The sequence below is a fragment of the Nuphar pumila genome, chromosome 2, assembly GCF_984573655.1.
Source record: "Nuphar pumila chromosome 2, dmNupPumi1.hap1.1, whole genome shotgun sequence".
In the NCBI taxonomy this organism is placed as follows: Eukaryota; Viridiplantae; Streptophyta; class Magnoliopsida; order Nymphaeales; family Nymphaeaceae; genus Nuphar; species Nuphar pumila.
Window position 1 is genome coordinate 21,691,485 of NC_143250.1, and position 21,906 is coordinate 21,713,390.

At 36.5% G+C, this 21,906-nt stretch overlaps 1 protein-coding gene across 1 annotated transcript in view; it reads left to right on the forward strand.

The window, feature by feature from the left end:
- The window catches only part of LOC149844999 (puromycin-sensitive aminopeptidase-like), an 84,072-nt gene that overhangs the window by 37,230 nt on the left and 24,936 nt on the right, over positions 1–21,906 (forward strand). The window contains exons 5-16 of the mRNA XM_089986727.1: positions 6,424–6,499; positions 6,673–6,749; positions 8,270–8,383; positions 8,466–8,540; positions 8,758–8,865; positions 8,954–9,166; positions 9,267–9,328; positions 10,121–10,148; positions 10,256–10,342; positions 10,448–10,473; positions 10,751–10,814; positions 10,958–11,038. Of these exons, the coding sequence (XP_089842853.1) occupies positions 6,424–6,499; positions 6,673–6,749; positions 8,270–8,383; positions 8,466–8,540; positions 8,758–8,865; positions 8,954–9,166; positions 9,267–9,328; positions 10,121–10,148; positions 10,256–10,342; positions 10,448–10,473; positions 10,751–10,814; positions 10,958–11,038 (1,011 nt within the window). The remainder of the gene's footprint in view (positions 1–6,423; positions 6,500–6,672; positions 6,750–8,269; positions 8,384–8,465; positions 8,541–8,757; positions 8,866–8,953; positions 9,167–9,266; positions 9,329–10,120; positions 10,149–10,255; positions 10,343–10,447; positions 10,474–10,750; positions 10,815–10,957; positions 11,039–21,906) is intronic.

A 21,906-nucleotide genomic window follows, 5' to 3' on the forward strand; every position in this document is an offset into this window, starting at 1 on the left:
GCAATAAAAGGGAGCATATCAAAGCAAATTGTTGGTTCAATCCTCAAAATAAAGGTAAACGGCCAGAGACAAGCAAGGGGTCAGATAAATTGAAGAACAATGACAAAGTAAATGAGTTGTTACTCTCTTCTTTAGCTGAATTGAACTTAAAGCAAAATGATCAGGGCACTTGGTATGTCGATTCTAGTGCAGCCACTCATGTCACTGGTGATGTTGGTAAGCTCCTAACTTGTGTTCCCTATGCTGGTAAAAATAATATAGTCACTGGAAATGGGTCTCACCATTGTATTTCCCACATTGGAAACTCTGTCATACCTATGTCTACTTCTTCCCTTGCTCTTTCAAATGTCATTTATGCTCCGAATATCAAGAAAAATATTGTTTCTGTCTCTAAGCTTGTTGATGACATCAATGCTTTAGTTGAGTTTATTCCTTTTTCTGTTTGTGTCAAGGATCTCCACACGAGGGAAACGTTCGCTGAAGGAAAGCGACAAGGGAATATGTACGTATTTCAAGAGAATCCTTCCACTTCGAAGCTCGCATCATCATCTTCTTCAGCTTCTTCTAAAAATGTTTTTAGCCTTTCTGAGTGTAATAAGCCAAATCTTTGGCATGGTCGTTTGGGTCATTGTAGTAGTCGCTTTATTGAAAAGCTTGTTTCTAGCAGTCTTATTCCCAAGTCAAGTCTAAATTTAAATGTCGATGATAAGAAATGTTCTAGTTGTCTTCAATGTAAGAGTCATGTTCCATTTCATTCTATTAATAAAAGAGCTTCAAAGCCTTTTGAAATTATTTGTTCTGATGTTTGGGGTCCGGCTCCAGTTCCCTCCATGTCTGGCATCATGTATTACCTAATTTTTGTAGATAGCTATTCTCGGTATACATGGATCTTCTTTATGAAATGTAAGTCTGAAACATTCAAGTTATTTCAGAATTTTCATTCCTTTGTTCAAAATCAATTCTCTGATAATATCCTTTGTTTCCAATGTGATGGAGGGGGTGAATTCTCCTCAAATGACTTTATTAAATTTCTCTAGACAAACGGAATACGTAGGCAGGTGTCTTTCCTCATACACCTCAACAGAATGAGATTGCTGAACGCAAGCATCGCCATATTGTCGAGAGTGCCATGAGCATGATGCATGATAGTAACCTTCTAGTTACCTTCTGGGCAGAGGCCTTTCATTCAGCCGTTCATATTATAAATCGGTTGCCCATGAATATCTTGGAAAACAAATCACCCTACCTTTCCTTACATGGTGTTCATCCAAATTATCATGATTTGCGAGTATTCGGGTGTGTATGTTATGTTCATGTTGACAGTTCAATGCGACATAAGTTTAAGGATAAGGCCTTGAAGTGCAGATTCGTGGGGTATGTTGATGATTATAAAGGGTACAAATGTTATGATCCCGTGGGAAAGCGTATCAAAATATCCAGGAATGTTGTATTTGATGAATTGAATTTTGATCACAAGGTTGACACCCTTCCTGAAATTGAAGTTTATCACCCCTGGTTGAACTCTGACCTCTTCTCTAGTGTTAATGATGTTTGTCCTTCAGAATGTGATAAAAGAGATGAGAGAAACATGTCTCATGATGTACAAACGACTCAGGAAAGTGTCATTTCCGATTCACTCTTGCCTTCCGAAAGGTATAAAGGCATTGTTTACTCTCGACGTGAGAAGGGGATTCTTCCTAATTCTAATCAAGAGATGAATTCTTCTTCTGCTCCCAGAAGATCCACTCGACCCCGACATCCTATTGATAGATGGGTATGTTATGAGAATTTCACTATGGATTTTCAACTCTTCTTAACCTCTCTAGGTAAGGAAGATCAACCCCCGACTTTCTATCAAGCAACAAATTCTAAGCGATGGATTGAAGCTATGAATGAAGAAATGAAGGCTCTTCATGAATGTGGCACTTGTGAGATTGTTCCCAGACCACATGATCGAAATGTAGTTGGGTCCAAGTGGGTGTACAAAATAAAGTATAATCCGGATGGTACTATTGAGCGATATAAGGCTAGGCTAGTTGCCAAGGGATTCACCCAGGAGCAAGGACAAGATTACGATGAGACCTTCAGTCCGGTTGTGAAAATGGGTACTATTCGAATCATACTATCATTGGCTATTGAACATCAGTGGATTATCAGTCAACTGGATGTAAAAAATGCATTTTTACATGGAACTCTAAAGGAAGAAGTGTACATGGAACAACCCACTGGGTATGCAGAAGGGAACTCCAGAGAATATGTGTGTCGATTAAAGAGAGCTATATATGGTTTGAAGCAAGCCTCTCGATCTTGGTTTGACAGTTTTTCTCTTGAAATAGAGAAATATGGTTTTAGTCGTTCGCTTCTTGATCATTCACTTTTCATATTCAAATGTAAGGACACAATTACCTTATTATTGATATATGTAGATGACATAATCATTACATGTAACTCTGCTGAACACATTGAGCAGGTCAAAGAACTCCTGAACCACAGGTTCAAGATGAAAGACCTTGGTAAACTGCGATATTTTCTTGGAGTAGAAGTTGACAGAACTATTGAAGGCATTACACTTACCCAACATAAGTATACCATTGATGTTCTCAGCAAAGCAGGTATGAAAGATTGCAAGCCTCTAAGCACACCCAGTGTACTTCATCAGAAACTCAGTTCCAGAGATGGCGATTTGTATGAGGATCCTACAGGATATCGCAGGATGGTGGGGATGCTTCAATATCTCACTTTTACTCGCCCTGATATTGTCTATTCAGTCAATCAGGTATCTCAGTTCATGCATGAACCGCGTATTGGACATATGGAAGCTGTTAAACGTATTCTTCGATATTTGAAGGGAACTATTGGAGATGGTCTTTTGTACAGAAAGAGTATGAATGAACATAACATGCATGAACTTCTTGTTTACACAGATGCAGACTGGGCAGGAGATCCAGATGAGCGTAGGTCAGTGTCAGGATACTGTATTTTCGTTGGCCTAAATCTTGTATCTTGGAGCAGTAGAAAAGAAAGGGCTATTGCCAGATCAAGCACAGAAGCTGAATACAGATCAATGGCAGCTGCTACAACTGAAGTAACATGGATTAAACATTTGTTGACAGAAGTAGGAGAATCAATATCTAAATGTATTCTCCTATGTGACAATCAAAGTGCCATCAACATGTCATTCAATCCTATCTACCACAGCCGTGCCAAGCATATTGAAGTTGATCAACATTTTGTAAGACAGAAAGTCGAAGAGAAGGAAATTGAACCAGAATTTGTTCGGACTACTGATCAAGTTGCTGACTTGTTTACCAAAGGGCTTATCAAGGACCGATTCTGGATGTTGAAAGGCAAGTTGTTCATGGTTCAAAACCATGTATAACTTGAGGGAGGATGAAAAGAAGTGTGTATTCACGACTGGGTTTGGATCTTATCCAAACCCAATTTGAGTTCATCCAATTAGCACTCTAATTAGCACATGTTCATTAAAGGCACTAATGGCATATTGTAATTTATATTTGTTGTATGATGGGTATTTTCATACCCTAGTAATTGTAACAACATGTATTTAATATGAAGCCCAATACCACAGTCGATCATTTTTGGGGGAAAATCCTGCAACTTTCTTTTCTCTCTCTCCCATTCGGTGGTGTCTGCTCTTGTGTATGAAATAGGGAACCACGATTTCTATCGGTATGACACACCACTATGAATACACGAGCACTTGAATCACCAAGAAATTCTTTCTTTCTCCCACAAGCATGGAAAACGAGGCAATACACAATCCTCAAGAGTCAAGAGCGAACCTTGCTCTGATACCATGTAAAGAAATGAATGCTTTCAACAAGATCCACCACAATGCTAAAGTATGGGCGCACTTACAAAACCTACACAAGGGGTAAAAACAAGAGGCTAAAATAAATAATATTTTATTGATAACCTTTATGCAAGAAGCATACAAATGTGAGGTGGTTTCACCCTTATATATACACAAGCAAGAGGAGCTCCAAAGAGACGTTGGGAGAGGCCCAACGACTCTAAATAGAGTCGTTGGACCTCCCCAACGTCTCTTTTGGTTGACTAGTCAACCTTTGTTGACTAGTTCAATTTAAACAAAAAGTAAAAATTAAACTATCCTAACCTAGTTACATATCTATTGAAAAAAGAGAAAAATAAAGGAGAAAAACATATATTTATATAAATATATATACATAATATATATATATATATATGTATATATATATGTACAATTTTTAACATGAGGCCCCTCCTGGTAGCAGACACTAATTCCTGGTTAACTTTCACTGGTGGTAGACTCATGTTTGCTGGCTGAATGCCCTTAACAAACCAAAAAAGCCCCATAAAAACTTATCAAAATCCCTTGAAAAAGCCCAAAATAAGAAGAAAACACACTTCTATGAATGAAAGAAGTGTGTTCTCTGTTGTCTCAAAACATGCTTTCACATCATAGGCACTGGATGCCTTCAACAAACTAAAAAAGCCCCATAAAAACTTATCAAAATCCCTTGAAAAAAACCCAAAATAAGAAGAAAACACACTTCTATGAATGAAATAAGTGTGTTTCTCTGTTGTCTCAAAACATACTTTCACATCATAGGCACTGATATCGTCGATATTTTGAAAATGGCGCAATATTATATGGTATTTCAAGGTCAGCCGATATTTTCCCGAGGTTTTTCGGAGATTTTCAAAATATCATCAGAACATAAAATATCACAATATTTTTTCAAGATTTTCAAATACATCTTTTTGTTTATATATTTTAAGTATCTTTTTTTGTTTCTTTTATATTTTAAAAACTTGTTTAATTTTTTTTTTGCAAGAAAAATACTATAAAACCGATTATATCTTATCTTTTCTATTATTCTTTATAAATTCTCAACATTTAAAACTTCTGATATTTTCCCGAGATTTTCTGAGAAAAACCTTGTCGAGAACGATATTGGTGACTATGTTTCACATTATCATGGAAGCACATTTCCTTTGTTTTGTGAAACAAGCTTCTTACATTTCAGAAGTGTGTTTCATATGGTTAGGACGTGGGTTTCCCCACTTCCCCTCATTTCAGGGAAGCAACAGGTTTTCCGCTTCTGAAGCGCGTTTCCTGGGGTACTCATGCACTTCTGGTAACTATGGGCTTTACCATCTTAAGCCTCCTTCTTGGACAAACTTCTGAACGTGCAAAACTTGGATTATTAATCAAATAGGAATTAGTATGTGGAGAACAACCAATAAAGTTTCTGGATATATTTCACCTGTTGTAGTCTATCGTTACAGAAGGCTTAGTCACTTAACCTGTATGGGTTACTGCTTACTTTCTGCAAAATCTTAAAAGTATAACCATAATGATTTTGAATAGTTTCCTCAAGACATCTGCCTAAAATTATCCCTCTGCATGGGGACAAACTTGCATTACAAGAATTCTAGTATTCTGAACCTGCTCACCATTGATCCAAATACTATGAGGCATCTAAAACTATAAAAGAAATTTATAAGTCTTCCTTAATTGATTGCATGCAGTGGTATTAAAACTTGATATTTTAAGTTAAAAAAGTGAAAAAAATCTGACCAGGTACCAACAGCACACTGTGCTATATTAATTTTGGATGGAACCATTTTTATTTTTCATTCATGTTCATCTCCTTTATATCACTCCTCTTTTCTTCTCTTCATATTAGCACAAGTTTTTTTTAATTGGCTATATGAACGATCAATCAGTGTGAGTTTATATTTAATGTGGATGAGACCTCTTAGTGAGTATCTTGGTCCAAAGGGTTAATATCTGCAGTTGGTGCAAGTATTTGGAAAGGTGCAGGTTTCATCAATTGCTGATAGTGTTGCAAATAATTTGATATATTTACACATGTTGCTTGTCTTAAAGACAGTTTTAAATGCTCCTTGAAGTTTCCATGTTTTAATATTCTGTACTCTTTGATGATTGCTTCTTTAGGAATCGTTTTATGTTAGGATGAGATCCTGATTCTACATGTGTGCGGCCCACTCTTCTTGAGTGAACTGTGTGTTGTCTTCATCAACTTGATATGGAGTTTGTTACCTGATAACATTTCCATCTTTGATTCTTCTTTTCCTTGCTCTGTCATCTAATTATCTAGCTTTATCCTTTTCTTTTGTTTTCCCTCCTGTCTTGATTGTCATAGTAATTGTTTTGCCTCATTGCCTTAGCTAAATGCTGGTAGACATATTGTGAATCCTTTTTGTTGGGCAAGTTTTAGATGTGATTCTGCATTCTTCTTCACATTAAAATTTTCGATTTATACCTAATTATAATATTTGTTCCAGCTCTCTTATTATCTATATTCACATTTGGACGAGATCTGCTTTTTTGAATAATTTATATATCCTTGTTGTTGTCATGTAACATCATGTACCATCTGAAACTTTTAGGTGGATTTAAAGTTTTCATTAGGAGAGGAAAAAACAATTGTGACCTCAAAAATACCTGTTCTGCACAGAGTTGAAGGTAATTTTGCTTGGTAGCAGATGGTAATTTATGTTTCTTGCTTCTGTTGCCTTTGTGGTTAGGAAGGCACATGTAGTGGGCTTGTTTTTTGTGCTTTACTTGTACTTTAAATTATTCCACTTTGAAGCATTTGCAGTTGAACATCTTTTTGGAATTCTATGATTGACTAGCAGGTGTTTCCTGCCCGCTGATTTTGGATGGCCAAGATCTCAAGCTGATATCAATCAAAATTGATGGCAAAGAGTTGAAGGTGTCCTGATCTTTTTGATTGATTTTCTGTTGATTGAATAAAATCAATATCTGCCTATAAAATATTATTTATCCTGCAAAAACTTTGGCTCCTCAAGACCTTTCAGTAGAATAGGCCTGCAGGCTTCACCCGTAACATTTGTCTAAAATAACCAGAAAATTTTTCTTTAAGTTTCAGCATTTACTGCCTCTTTTGTGGGGAACAACCTGAAATTTTGCTTCTAGGTTTGATCATTTACAACCTCTTTTAGGGCACATTTGGAAGTGAGAAAGATGTAGGAAAAGTGAAGATAGGAAGGAAGAATGTACGATTTTTCCAACCGTTCCAAATGAGGGAAATTTTCTTTGAGAGAGTTTTTCTGAAAAGTACAATTTCCTGCACGGGGGGGGGGGGGGGTTGGAGGAATGTTTCCTACCAAGAAAGAAAGAAAAGGCTGCTCCTCTTCCAACCCCATCTTACCACCACCCACGCCTCTCTGCCCTTGAATCTGCTCTCCACCACCTCCTCTCTCTTTCTCTATCTCTGAAGGGGATCGATTGATCCGCATCCTCGCCCAACTTCATCGGTATCGTCACTGGAGGAGCATCGATCGTATGATCCGACGCCGGAGAAGTTCGGGTTTTCTCTTGCTCATCAATAAATCACGAAGCTTGCTGCAAGCCTTGAGCACACTGGTGAAGGTGAAGGGGTTTTGAACAAAGCCATCAAACACCATTGTCCTGTTCACCTAAAAAAGGACCCATTGATTCCTTGCCTCAAGTTCAGATGGCTGACTTAGATAGTGCGAAACAAATGAATGTGTGGTTTTCACGCACCAGATGGCCATCGCCCATTTCTGCCTCTTTGCACTTATTGCCATCTCTACCATCCAAGTCCCCATCTCCTCTTTCTTCATTCATGCAATGATCTTGTTCCCCTCAAAGAGGATAAATGCAGTGGAGGGGAGGTGAGCTGGTTGAAGTGGTGCCAACACTGGTTGGTGAGGCAGGAGAGAGGGGATCTGGGCCTTGGGAGACTGAAATCACACCTTCAGCACCAGTTTTTCGAGGGAAGAATCGGGCAGCAGCTGGGCGGCAGCCATGATGGAGAAGCTGCTCCACCACCACCACCCTCCTCCTCTCTCTCATTTTTCTAACATTTTCCATTTGATTTTTCTCATGCTACACAAACAAGTGAAATTTTCATTTAGAAAAATTATCATATCAAAACTTCTCATAGGCAAAATTTTCTTGCTTCCAAACGTGCCCTTAAGTTTCAACTTTATGCTCTGGATTTTGGTGGTTAGGCTTCACCCTGTTATTCTTATGTGGACCTCTGATAGCACTTACAATCTGAATGGAAACTAGAAACCAAAGAAAAGAGAGAAAGGAAGAAAGTATCATGTTGATAAAAGCATGAAGATGGGAAATTCTTTCCAACTAATAAGCATCAGATGCTAAAAACTAGAACTAAGATGATCTCTTTGTTTCAGAAAAAAGGCATGCATAATTAATTCATGATTTTATTGGAAAATGCAGCAGAAGGAAGACTTCCACATGGATTCTCGCCATCTCACAGTTATTTCACCTCCAAAATCTACTTTTACTCTGGAAATTGTGACCGAGATACATCCTCAAAATAATACCTCATTGGAGGTGAAGAAGCTTTTGTTTGTTTTCATTGCCTTAAGATTTTCATTACTAGTTGATTTTTTAACAACAAATAATCCAAATGCAGGGACTATACAAATCTTCTGGGAATTTTTGTACTCAATGTGAAGCAGAAGGATTCCGAAAAATTACATTCTATCAGGTTTTTCCCAATGCCTGCAAGCGGTAACTTTGTGGTTGTAGTGTCGAAATCTTAGCGTATGTTCTTCTGCACCAATTCATGTCTTTGCGGGTGAGACTATATCCCTGCATAGTCATGGATATGGACAGAGTTAATATTTTGAATGGTAGATGTTTGATATTTGGAGTTACAAGAAATATCATCAAAACTTTAACCATTCATCTGATATGATTTACAGGATCGTCCAGATATCATGGCAAAATACACTTGCTGGATTGAGGCTGATAAAACATTATATCCAGTATTACTGTCTAATGGAAATCTTATAGAGCGTGGAGACCTTGAGGTGAAGTTTTCTAGTAGCAGATTGACTATTTTACTTTTGAAATATTTTAATGAAAAATATTGATTCTGCAATTGACTGCTTTCTGTAGGGTGGAAAACACTATGCTCTCTGGGAGGACCCCTTCAAAAAACCATGTTACTTGTTTGCGTTAGTTGCAGGGAAATTGGAAAGCAGAGATGACACTTTTGTGACCTGTACAGGCCGCAAAATCTCACTTAGGATTTGGACACGAGCGGTGGATGTGCCAAAGACTGCACATGCCATGTATGCTCTCAAGGCAGCCATGAAATGGGATGAAGAAGTTAGTGCACCAGCACTGACATGTGATATTTTTTCCTTCTAATAGATCTATTCAGTTGAATTAAAGTATATGCTTCTACTCTTTGTTTTTTCTGAAATAGATTTTTGGGTTGGAGTATGACCTGGATCTCTTCAACATTGTGGCTGTACCAGATTTTAATATGTGAGCGTCCATATCTCGAAGCCTGTTCTTTTATGATCCTTGTGGATCTTGTCTGAATTCAATTGTGGAATATGTTTAACTGACAATAATTTGGAATATTTTCAATTCTTTTCAAAATATAAAAAGAAATGTAAACTGGGTATAAATGAAAAAAATCTGAATCAACCAATAAAATGGGAATCTGTCAAATTAGGTACTGGTGCAGGTACAGGTACAGGGTGTGACACTGGTATGGTGGGTACAACACACAAATTTTGAAAAAGATGAGTGCATAGCTACTGATATACTCACACGCATGTGCTCACACACATGCAAAAGTGTGCATTCTATGTAATCTAGATACAAAGTTATAGACTATTAATTACAAACTAAAAGTCTAAAGCAAGTCAAAGGAATGTGATTAACACATTGATAAAAAATATATATATTCAATAGTAGACATTTTTTATGTTGAGCATAAACTATACATTGATTTATATCACAAGACCAATAAAATGGCTAAAGTCAAGTTCAAAACCCAGTTAGCCCATACTCCTTAGTACCTAGTACTGGGCTCGGGTATGAGACGGGTGGGACACTTGTATCAGGACCTAGTGGAAGTACCCATGTTACATGGTTGGGAATATTTTCTTTGTTGCCATTTGGTGGATAGAAGGTTAATATGATTGTTTTTTATCTTTAACTGCCTGCTGTATGGATTAGTACATGCAGTTTTTTATTTGTTTAGCTTTTCTATTTTTGGTTTTACTGAAACATTGTTTCTGATTCCTTTTTGTCTGGATCGACCTCCAGGGGAGCTATGGAAAACAAAAGCCTCAATGTATGCAACTTTTTTTGGTTAAAAGTTAAAACTCTACTGGTTTCATTAATTTATTGAGAATGATAGAGGACTTCTTTGATTCTGTTGAATTGATTGTCTTTGAGCAGATATTCAACTCAAAGCTTGTTTTGGCATCTCCAGAAACAGCTACGGATATGGATTATGCTTCCATATTGGGTGTGATCGGTCATGAGGTTGATTCTATAGTTCCACTTCTGAAAGGATTTCTACTTCAGAGATTGTCTTTAAATTTTTTGCTTATTTATCTTAATTCTCCTTGTTGGTCTTGGATGTTGCAGTATTTTCACAACTGGACAGGCAATCGGTAATAATGCTTTCCTTGATTAGCAGAATTTTCATGTGCTTCATTTGCTTTTTGTTTCTCTATCTTCGGAATGGACCATATAGATGGTAATATATGTGATAAATGGTATTTTTGTTCAAAATTGTAAAGTTGAGTTAATATTTGATGGTATATTCTGGTATATATTTCTGAAAAACTTCTGCTATATATTTGGCTTTTCTGTCAGATGTCTTTGCCTTTTACCTTTTTTTTCTTTTTCTTGTTCTGCTTCCGAATGCTAATGTTGAAATTCTTGCAGAGTGACTTGCCGTGATTGGTTCCAACTTAGCTTGAAGGAAGGTCTCACTGTCTTCAGAGATCAGGTGCTGTGTCCTTTGTTTTCTTCTCCATCGTTTTTGTTCATTTTGTTGTTTATGTAGTTACTTTTTAATGAATTAGTGCCCATTGTTTGAGTTTTATCTGATGACTGGTTTTACATCACACTTAACTGGATTGCATTGTGCAGGAATTTTCTTCTGATATGGGAAGTCGTACAGTTAAGAGAATTGCAGATGTTTCAAAGCTTCGGATTTATCAGTTCCCACAGGTTTGAATCGATATTTACATTCATTTTGGCTTACTAGTATTTGATGTTCTCATGGCAGCTTTCTCACTTCATATATGGTTTTAAAGCTGGGAGAAAACTTGTTGCTTTTAGTATGAAAATCCAAGCGCACAGCCACCATTGCCTTGCAGTTCTATCTGACTCATGTTAACATACATTGACTGCTATATATATACACATATATTTATGTATGTAATATGAAATACCTATCAGGGGTATTTTGGTCATTTGCTGTTTATAATAGGGACTGCCTGTTAGGGCTAACTTTTTATATTTTTTGTTTTTTAATTTTTGTATTAAAGTAGCTGTTGGGACAGCCTAACTAGCCATTTGGACAGCCCATCTAGTCATTGGGCTAGTCCCAACGGCTAGATTTGTAGCTGATGGGGCTAGTCCAACCACTAGGTGGACTAGCCCATTTGCTCCTTGTCTATTTAAAGGGGATCTTCCCCATTGTAAACATAATGCTTTTCTAAGCATATTTGTTCTAATACAACATATTTTTTACTTGTTTCTCTCTAAGTGTGTGTGTTTGTGTATTTCCTTTGTGAGATTGTATTAGGCCCATAAGTGGCCCTTTGCTTGTGCTTGTGTATCTCCTTTGATAGATTGTATTTGTCCCATAAGAGGTTTACTTTTGTGCATTCTTGGAGCTCTTAGAGGTAATCCTTATATTCTTTTTGGTTTCATTACATGGTAGTCATCAACTTCTCTTCTTCTTTTCTCTCTCTCTTTCTCTCCAATGGCCAAAAAAGAAGCTCTTATCGTTACTCCTATCAAATTTGATGGAAACTATAATATGTGGGCGACCGTTGTGAAGAGGATTCTTATGGGTAAGGAATTATGGCAATATGTTGATGGTTACACCTCGGAACCTCAACCTATTTTCACTAAAACCACTATAGGAGAGAATTGGGAACCTAAGGAAGAAACTCTCAAGGGAGTTGAGAGAGAAAAAGCTTTGCTTGAATACAAGAAAGCCTATAAAGAATGGGAAGTGGGCCATGCTAAGATCCTTTCTCTATTTATGGGAAGCATGTATGAAGAACCATGCTCCAACATACTTGAGTTTGAGAGGGTGGACGAAGCATGAGTGTTTGTTAAGCAAACTTATACCCAAAAATGCCGCTTACAAATGGGATCTAAGAGATATGATCCATAATTGTAAACAAGGTGACAAGGCTTCTAGAGAGTACTATAGTGTTTTAAAGAGGCTTTGGGATCAAATGGCCAAGTTAGAGCCAATATGGGAAATCCCTAATGATGCTTTTCAAATGAAGAAGCGAATACTTGAAGCGCAACTATTTCAATTTATGAAAAGCCTTAGACCCGAATTTGAACAAGTTCAGGTTAATATTATTCATAAGGAAAAATATCTTCCCTTACATCAAGTATTGACCGAAGTTTGTATGGATGTGACAAGGTTTAGATCCATATCCGAATCCAAAGAATCTAAGGATAATGTATTAGCTGGAAGTGGACCTTGGCACCTATGCTTACAAACCACTTCACTTTTCCAATCCTTACTATGGGAGTTCTCACAATGATGATGCAAAAAAGAAAATCATATGTTACAATTGTGGAGAACCGAGGCACATTAAGCCCTATTGCCCCAAGTTTAAAGGAAGAGAAGAAAAGAATGTGGCACCCGTGGGAACTTCCAAAGACGACGAGTGGAACCAATGGATACTCCAAATCCGTTGGAACCATGACCTTGTGCCAACTCATGTAGGCCATACAACCACTTTCCAAAACCTCCTCTTCCTCCATTTCGGGAGTTGTCATCTCTACTTCATCTTCTCCCGGTAAGATTTTTTGGCTTTTGGATTCCGGAGCTTCTTATGACCCCAAATGAATCTTTACTTTCCGATTGTAAAACTAATTCAAACAAAACTCATGTTTTTACTGCCAATGGGTCCTCACTTGATATAATATTGAGAATTTTAAAAATTCTTCAAAATTTTTCATTCCAAAATTTAGATTTCTACCTAAATTAAATTTAAACATTCTTTCCGTTTCTTAAATTGTTGCCTATGGGTGTAGTGTCTCCTTCTCGGGGAACCTATGTTAGGTGTAGGATCTACAACGAAGAAGTGGATTGAGGAAGGTTATAAAAAAGATCTCTACTACATGGATCGACTTGACCTTCCAAATGACACTTTTTGTTACAATGTACAAAATATGGACATTGTTTTGTGGCATCAAAGGCTAGGACATCCTAGCATATCCAAATTGTCTTATGTACCACATTTGAAATTTTTTTGTAATGAAGAATTTCATTGTACCAATTGCATTCTTGGCAAAATGAAAGCTCTTCTTTTTTCTAAAAGGACTTTTTTCACCTCTAAACCACTTGATATAGTGCACTAAGATGTATGGGGTCCCACTCCCATCCCTTAAAAAGATGGTTATACTTACTACGTGTTATTTGTTGATCACTATTCTAGATTCACTTGGATTTATTTTCTTAGGCACAAACATGAAGTTTTTGGAATATCGAAAAACTTTCATAATCTTGTCAAAAATCAATTTAAAACTAATATTTTCACCTTCTGCTCTAATTCATCGTGAGAATTTATGTCAAATGATTTAAAAAAGTATCTTGAACTAAATAAAATTTTTTACCAAAGATCTTGTGTCAATACATCTTAACAAAATGGTTTGGCCGAAAGAAAACATAGGCACATAGTTGAGACTACTATGACACTCCTAATTTTAACATGTTCCAAAAGAGTTTTGGGCCGAAGCTTCTTTAACTGTCATATATCTTATTAGTAGACTTCCTTCCGCCAAACTCCAAAACATTTCTCTCTATGAAAAACTTTTTAAAATCTCTCTCGATTATTCTAAATTAAGGCCTTTTGGATGCAAATGCTTTGTTCTTACCAACAAAAATGATAAGCTTTTCCCAAAAGCCATACCTTGTGTATTTTTTGGGTATGGAAAAATCCAAAAAGGATTTAGGTGTTATGATTTTGAAAAGGACAAACTCTATGTTTCTAGAAATGTCTATTTTTTAGAAGAAAAAAGTATTTTTTATCAAAGTGTGCCTAAGAAAAGTACTCAATATTCATTTTTGCTTGAGCTATTACCTAAGAGCAATGATGACTGCTTGATTAATGATGTTAGTATTGAAGAACCTCATCTCAATATCCAGGATGGTGCAAATCTTGATCAAATTGATCCCATACTAATTCAATATAGTAGACGTGGAGATGATTGACAACCTAGTTTCTTAAAAAACTATTTAAACTTAGAAAGACAAGAGTTAGGTGAACTTATAAGATCTGTAGAGTCTTTCGAGATCTTGATAGATTTATTTCATATGAATCATTTTCTTCCCAGTATAGGGCTTGTCTAGCAAAATTCTATCATATTTTCAACCAGCTACCTATAATCAAGCTAAAAAAATACCCCGAATGGATAAGAGCCATGAATGACGAAATAGAGACACTTGAAAAATCCAAAACTTGGGAAATAAGCGACTTGCCTAACATGAAATAAACTGGCTGTAGGTGGGTCTACAAGGTAAAAACCATGAGTGACGGGACCTTAGAGAGATACAAAGCTAGATTAGTAGTAAAAGATTATTCTTAGGAGTATGAAATAGACTATGATGAAACCTTTTCACCTGTAGCTAGGATGACCTCTGTTAGGACACTTATATAGTTGTAGCTGCTGTCAAGGGTTGGGCTATATATCAAATGGATGTGAAGAATGCCTTTTTAAATGGGGCATTAAAGAAAGAAGTTTATATGGATTCACCTCCTGGATATGAGATTCTTCTTGGAAAGGTACTTCATTTAAAAAAAGATTTATATGGATAAGGCTTGTAACTCTTTTGAATTCTTCGGCACCACCTCCTTTGGATGAATTAATCTGTCCAATCATTTTCTTAAAGGACCTAACTGTAAGAAAGTACGCGGAAAGGTATAACAAGAATGCTTAATGCATTCACACGATCCAATGAATGGACAAACCCAAACCCACAATGGGGAATATAGAAATAGTCCACTAAGGGACAACATAAGAAGCCTTCAAAGCGGCAACACATAAAAAATATATGAACTTTATTGAATGAGGGCTTGAAAAGCCATACCTTACATGGGGGGAATGCCCCTCTATTTATACACAAAGGAGAGAGGGAGAGAGTGAGAAAAAGTGAGAGAGAGAAGACCTTGGGAGGCCCAAAGGGGACTCGTTGGCCCCCCCAACGGTCACATTTGTGACCGTTGGGGGTCCAATGACTCCTTTGGTTGGGACCCCCAATGCAATGCATTAAATGCATTTTTACAATAAATGAAAAATAAAAAAGTTAAAAAAGATGAAAAATAAAATACATGTAAAAAGACTAAAATGCCCTAATGAATAGAATTACAAAAATACCCTTTATCTGGTATGATGATATATATATATATATATATGATTACATATATTTTAACACTAACGTCCTCGTCAAGCTCAACTTAATAGTCCTTTTTCATATTCACTTCCTCCAAGCCACAAGATAAAAACTGCACAAAAGGGAGCAACAATCACAAAAACCAAGCACCAACTAGGGGCCTCAATGTGTAGCCCACACCATAATTATTATAAGAAAATTCCCCAAGAAGTGCCAATAAAACCGAACACCAAGTATTGTTTCTTCACTAATGATGAACTGATAGAAATAGTGAGCAAGAACTACTCACGAAACTCCTCGTGATAAGACAATCTCAGTCACAACAGCAGCATGCGTTATCAGCATTCAAAGCTTGCAAATATCAAAATATCATGATCGACAACTCGATATAGGCGATACCCTCAACACATTATCACTGCCTGAAATGGGAGTTCAAACGACAACCTCCTAGAATGCTGCACAACATAACAAACACAATGCAGCAGAACCAGCCTCCACTATGCAATTCCTAACACAAGATTGATGAGTAAACCCCAAGAATCCCAATAAAAGTCTACAACAGTTTACCCTTCACAATAGGTGAATCGATGCCAATAACAAGCAAGAACAATACCCAAAATACCTCACAATATGGCAAACTGAGACACAACAAAACCAAATCTATCAATTAACACTTGAGATTAACAATATATTAGAGAACCATGACCAATATAGCAGTATAATAAGGTTGACATCTTCGAAACTCAATTGCTGCTAGAAATAAGCACCCAAAACCTCAATCAAGCTCTGACAACTGTTACAAAATGATGCAATACAATCACATATAGTAAAATACCCCACTGATAAGCCTTGTATCAGAAGCCATAAGGCCAAAACTCCAAAAATACTATTAGCTCTTGTAATGGTGTAACGACCCCAACTCATACCCGTAAAAATAAATGACAATTTTTTTTTAAAACAGTTGTCGAAACATTCCCAGAAACCCGAGCCTTTACAGTTATATCCAATCCACAACCACAAGAGATCTTACACCCATCATCCAAACTAAAATACCAACTTTATTAATTGAATTCATATAGTCTGAAAACATAAGCAAATGACTATAAACAAAGTAAAATGTGGAGCCACGCTGTCTCAAGAAGAAACAATCAAGTAGTCGTGCAACCCTCGTAGCTCCTTGCAAAAGCAGGTCCCTTCACTGGGCCTCAGAGACTGTAAAAACACAAAAGTAGGGGTGTCAGAATCAAAGATCCTGCGTATAGGTCCCTTTAATGAATCAAATAAGTAAAACAAACACAAATATGAATCATGCAATATTTTAGAGGGATGCAATTATGACAAATTCATAATCCAAATAGTCATTCAAGCAATAGTAAATAATTGCTAAGTAAGGGGGAACAATTATTATCAATAGGGAACTTCAATTAAGCAATAAAGACATTTATCATGCAATAGGGAGTAAATTGCTAAATTGTATTCTATAACTTGTAATCCTACGTATATATTTTATATATATAAAGAGAGATACATGTACATATATATTTCATATATATATATATACATGTATCTATCTACTTATATATATATAAATATATATTTTCTTTTGGATTAATTGTAGGGGTATTTTAGTCTTTTATTTTATTTTACGCATATTCATCTTTTTTTAATATGTTTGTATTTTATTTATTTTTTATTTTTATTTTTCTTTCTTTTTATTTTTTATACTTCATGTACCTTGGGGGCCCCACACTCTAGTCGTTAGGCCCCTCCAACGGTGACATTTCCAACAACTAGATGTAGAGCCCCTCCAAGGCTCTTTTAATGCCCTATAAATATGGGCCTCTCCTCTTGTATTGATATAAGGCTTTGAGTCAAAGCCATTAATTGCTCAATAAAGTTTTCCATATTCTTTTATGCTTTTTGTGCATTTGTGAGCCATTGTGGGTGGTGCCTTTGTGCACAAGTGTTCTAAGTGTTCTTATTGTGCCTTTGTTCACACTTCATTCATCAAGAACTTAGTGTCTTGATCATAGTGTCTCTTTTGAAGACACTTTCACATGGTATTAGAACAAGGTTATTATTGAAGAGGATCGTGTGCTACTTTATTTTCATCGTGTGCCTCGAAAGCCATGCGTCTACCTTTCTCTTGAATTTCGGCGTGGAGATTTCTTACAATATATATCGTGAGAATCATACCACATCTAAAGATCCGTTGGTGGTAAGAATTCTCTCTCTATATTCTTTTCTTTACAAATGGGGGAAAAGACTCATTTCTCTCTTGGGTTCAAACTCAATGGTTCAAATTATCATGGTTGGGCTGGTAATATGGAAGCCCCCATCAAGGTAAAGGGCTTTGGGGATATGTCTAAGGAACAATACCGGAACCGGAACCGGAACCGGAACCGGAACCGGAACCGGAACCGGAACCAAAGATTACCTTGGTGGAAAAAGGAGAAATAAAGATTCTTGAAGGAGAAGAAAGAATCAAGACTCTTGAAGACTATAGTAAGGAACATGAGGAATGGGAGATGATAAATTTCAAAATCCTATCATGGATCTTCTCATCCGTTGAGACAAGAATCAATGCCAACATTATCAAATTCAAAAAAGTTTCTCAAGCATAACAATATCTTGAAAAAATGTACACATTAAGGAATTTGTCTCACAGGTACTATCTTCAAAAAAGGGTCTTGACCCTACAACAAAGCGAAATGACTATTAGAGAGTATTTCGCGGAGTTGTCCTCTATTTGGGATGAGCTTGCCATGCTTGAGCCCAAATGGTGTGGAGAAGCCATTGAGCTTAGGCATAAACAATTGGATGATCACTTTTTTAACTTTCTAAATGGGCTTAGATTCGAATTTGAACAAATACGATCCTCTCTTCTATTCTCTTTTGCTTTCCCTTCTCTTGAAGACGTAATTACAAAATTAAGTGGGGAAGAGACCCGTATGGGTATAATAAAAAATAACTCAAGTGTCCTTGAAATACTTTCCAACCAAAAAAGAAATTGAAGGTGTTAATGCCGTTTCAAGACCGGCAAACAATTTGAGATCCTATAAACCTCCTCACTTCAAAAATCAAAATCAAGGACCAAGGAAAAATAGTGGGCAAGACGGAAAAAGAGATTATAGCAAAATTGTGTGTCACTTTTGTAAGAAATCAGGACACATCAAACCGGTGTGCCCAAAGTAGAAGAAATTGCTAGCCATGGCTACCACATTTCAACGTCAAAAGGAAAAATGCTCATCCTCTTCCAATGGAGCTCTCTCTTTGAATCAAATTGTGGAAGCACTTTAACCTCTTATCAAGGGGGAAATTTTCGGAGCCGCCAAGTCAACTTCTTCTCCTCTCGGTAAAACTTCTTGGCTTTTAGATTCATGTGCCTCTTTTCATATGTCCCCAAGTATTTGTTCTTTTTTCGAATATTCAAAAAACCCCTCTCCATCTTTTGTTTCAACCGCAGATGAAACTTCTCTTGAAATCAAAAGAATTGGAAACTTTGAAAAACAAGGATTTTTTATCTCAAAAATTGGATTTATACCAAAATTAAACTTAAATTTGCTTTGAGTCTCTCAACTCCCGAACCATGGATGTGATATAAAATTCTCATCTGATAAATGTTGGATACAGGATCACCGGTCCGAGAGGTTGATTGGGGAAGACTCTAGGAGGGGAGATCTATACTATATCGACTTCCTCCAAATTCCAAAAAGTCCTTTTTGTAATGTTGTCCAACAAAAAGATATTAATGTATGGCACAAAAGGCTTGGACATCCCAACATTGTTAAGATTGCTTATTTACCCTTTGTTAAACATCTTTGTATAAGTGATTTTACTTGTAATGATTGTACTCTTGGAAAAATGAAAAGTTTACCCTTCAATCAAAGATCTATGTTTACAAGATGACCTTTTGAAATTGTCCATTCGGATGTATGGGGACCGACACCTGTTTTTATCAAAAGGGGGGTTTTTATATTATGTGTTTTTTGTTGACGATTACACTAGATATTGTTGGATATATTTTTTTAGGCACAAACATAGGTTTTTACGACATTCAAAACTTATCATATGATGATCAAAAATCAATTTAATGGAGACTTGAAAATTTTTAGAACAGACTATGGAGGAGAATATCTTTCAAATGAATTCAAAAGATATCTTGAAAGTTATGGTACAACAACAACAACTACGCCTTCATCCCAAAACAATTGGGGTCAGCGATATGAACCAAAAAAGAAATTCATTTTGGGTCTTCCACATGAATCCTTTTCCTCCAATCATTTCTATCCAACGCCATGTCCTCGGTGAGGTTCAAAGCATTCATATCCTTTCCTATCATCTCCATCCAAGTCTTCCTAGGCCTACCCCGACCTCTTTTAACTAATATATTTTCCCATTTCTCCAACCTTCTAACTGGAGCATCATTAGGCCTTCGCCGAATATGTCCAAACCACCGTAAACGATTCTCTCGCATCTTATTTTCAATGGGTGCAACACCTACCTTCTTACGTATCTCTTCGTTCCGAATCTTATCTTTTATTGTATTTCCACACATCCATCTAAGCATCCGCATCTCAGCTACACTCATTTTTTGAATATGATGTCTCTTGGCAGCCCAACATTCCGTACCATATAGTAAAGCGGGTCTAATAGTCGTCCTATAAAACTTTCCCTTCAACCGCAATGGCATTCTACGATCGCACAGCACTCCAGTAGCACTTTTCCATTTCATCCACCCAACCTTTATCCTATGATTTACATCTCCATCAATTTCTCCATACTTTTGAATGATGGATCCCAAATATTTGAAATAATCATTCATCGGTATATCTTGCTCACCAAGCTTCACTACACTCCCATCACTACTTCGTTGCTTACTAAACCGACATTCCATATATTCAGTCTTACTCTTACTCAACTTAAAACCTCTAGCTTCCAATGTCTGTCTCCATAATTCTAACTTAGCATTAACCCCAGCTCTAGACTCATCAATCAAAACAATATCATCAGCAAACAACATACACCACGGTACATTTTCTTGAATTGATCTCGTAAGCTCATCCATCACTATTGCAAATAGGAAAGGGCTTAAAGCAGATCCTTGATGTAACCCAACCGTTATCGGGAAATTGGTTGTCACCCCTCCACAAGTGCGGACATTGGTTACTACTCCTTTATACATATCTTTAATTATACTAATGTACTTGAGAGAAACACCTTTCTTCATCATTGTCCACCAGAGAACGTCCCTAGGTACTCTATCGTATGCCTTCTCTAAATCAATAAAAACCATATGCAAATCTTTGTTCCTCTCTCTATATCTTTCAATAAGTTGTCTAAGAAGATGTATAGCTTCCATAGTTGATCTTCCAGGCATAAAACCAAATTGATTCTCCGATATCATGACAACCTTCCTCAACCTAGACTCAATCACCCTCTCCCAAAGTTTCATAGTATGACTCATGAGTTTTATACCACGATAGTTTGTGCAATCTTGTATATCACCCTTATTCTTATATAAAGGCACCAAAGTACTCTTCCTCCACTCATTAGGCATCTTATTTGTTCGCCAAATCAAGTTAAAAAGATTTGTCAACCATTCTAAACCTTTCTCTCCCAAGCATTTCCAAGCCTCGATAGGTATAACATCTGGGCCAACTGCCCTTCTTGATTTCATTTTCTTCAAAGCCTCTGCAATTTCTTTCTTTTGAATCTTGCGCATGAAGTCACGATTTATCTCATGAAAAGGAATGGAGAAGTCTCCAAGATCTTGAGCATGACTATCATTAAATAGCTTATCAAAATAATCTTTCCATCTCTCCTTAATCTCCTCATCTTGAAAGTTATGGTATTCTCCATAAAAATTTTTGTCAAAAAATGCCTCAACAAAATGGATTAGCCGAAAGAAAACATAGACATATGATTGAAACCACTCGAACCCTATATATCTCGCAAAACATTCCAAATTTTTTTTGGGCCGAAGCGGCTCTTACATTTGTCTATCTCATAAATCGGCTTTCATCTAAAAATTTAAACAAAATTTTGCCTGTTGAAATATTGTATACAAAAGAACCCGACTATAATAAGTTAATGCAAATGTTTATTTCTTGCAGACAAGAATGACAAACTTTCACCGAAAGCTATCACATGTGCCTTTCCTGGTTACTTTGAAACTCAAAAGGGGTTTCAATGTTATGATGTTAAAGATGACAAATTATATGTATCCAGAAATGTGAGTTTTCTGGAAAATGTTAGTGGTTTTGAAAGTTGTGAACCTCATGAAGAAAATATGGATTATTCTTTTTTATTTGAGTTATTATCTAGAAACGATGATCCTAGTGATGATGAATCTACTCGTAATGACTCTAGTGATAATGAAGTGGAGGAAAATAACTTCTTATCTCACCCATCTACCTATCAACATATTGATAAAGGAACATCTAGA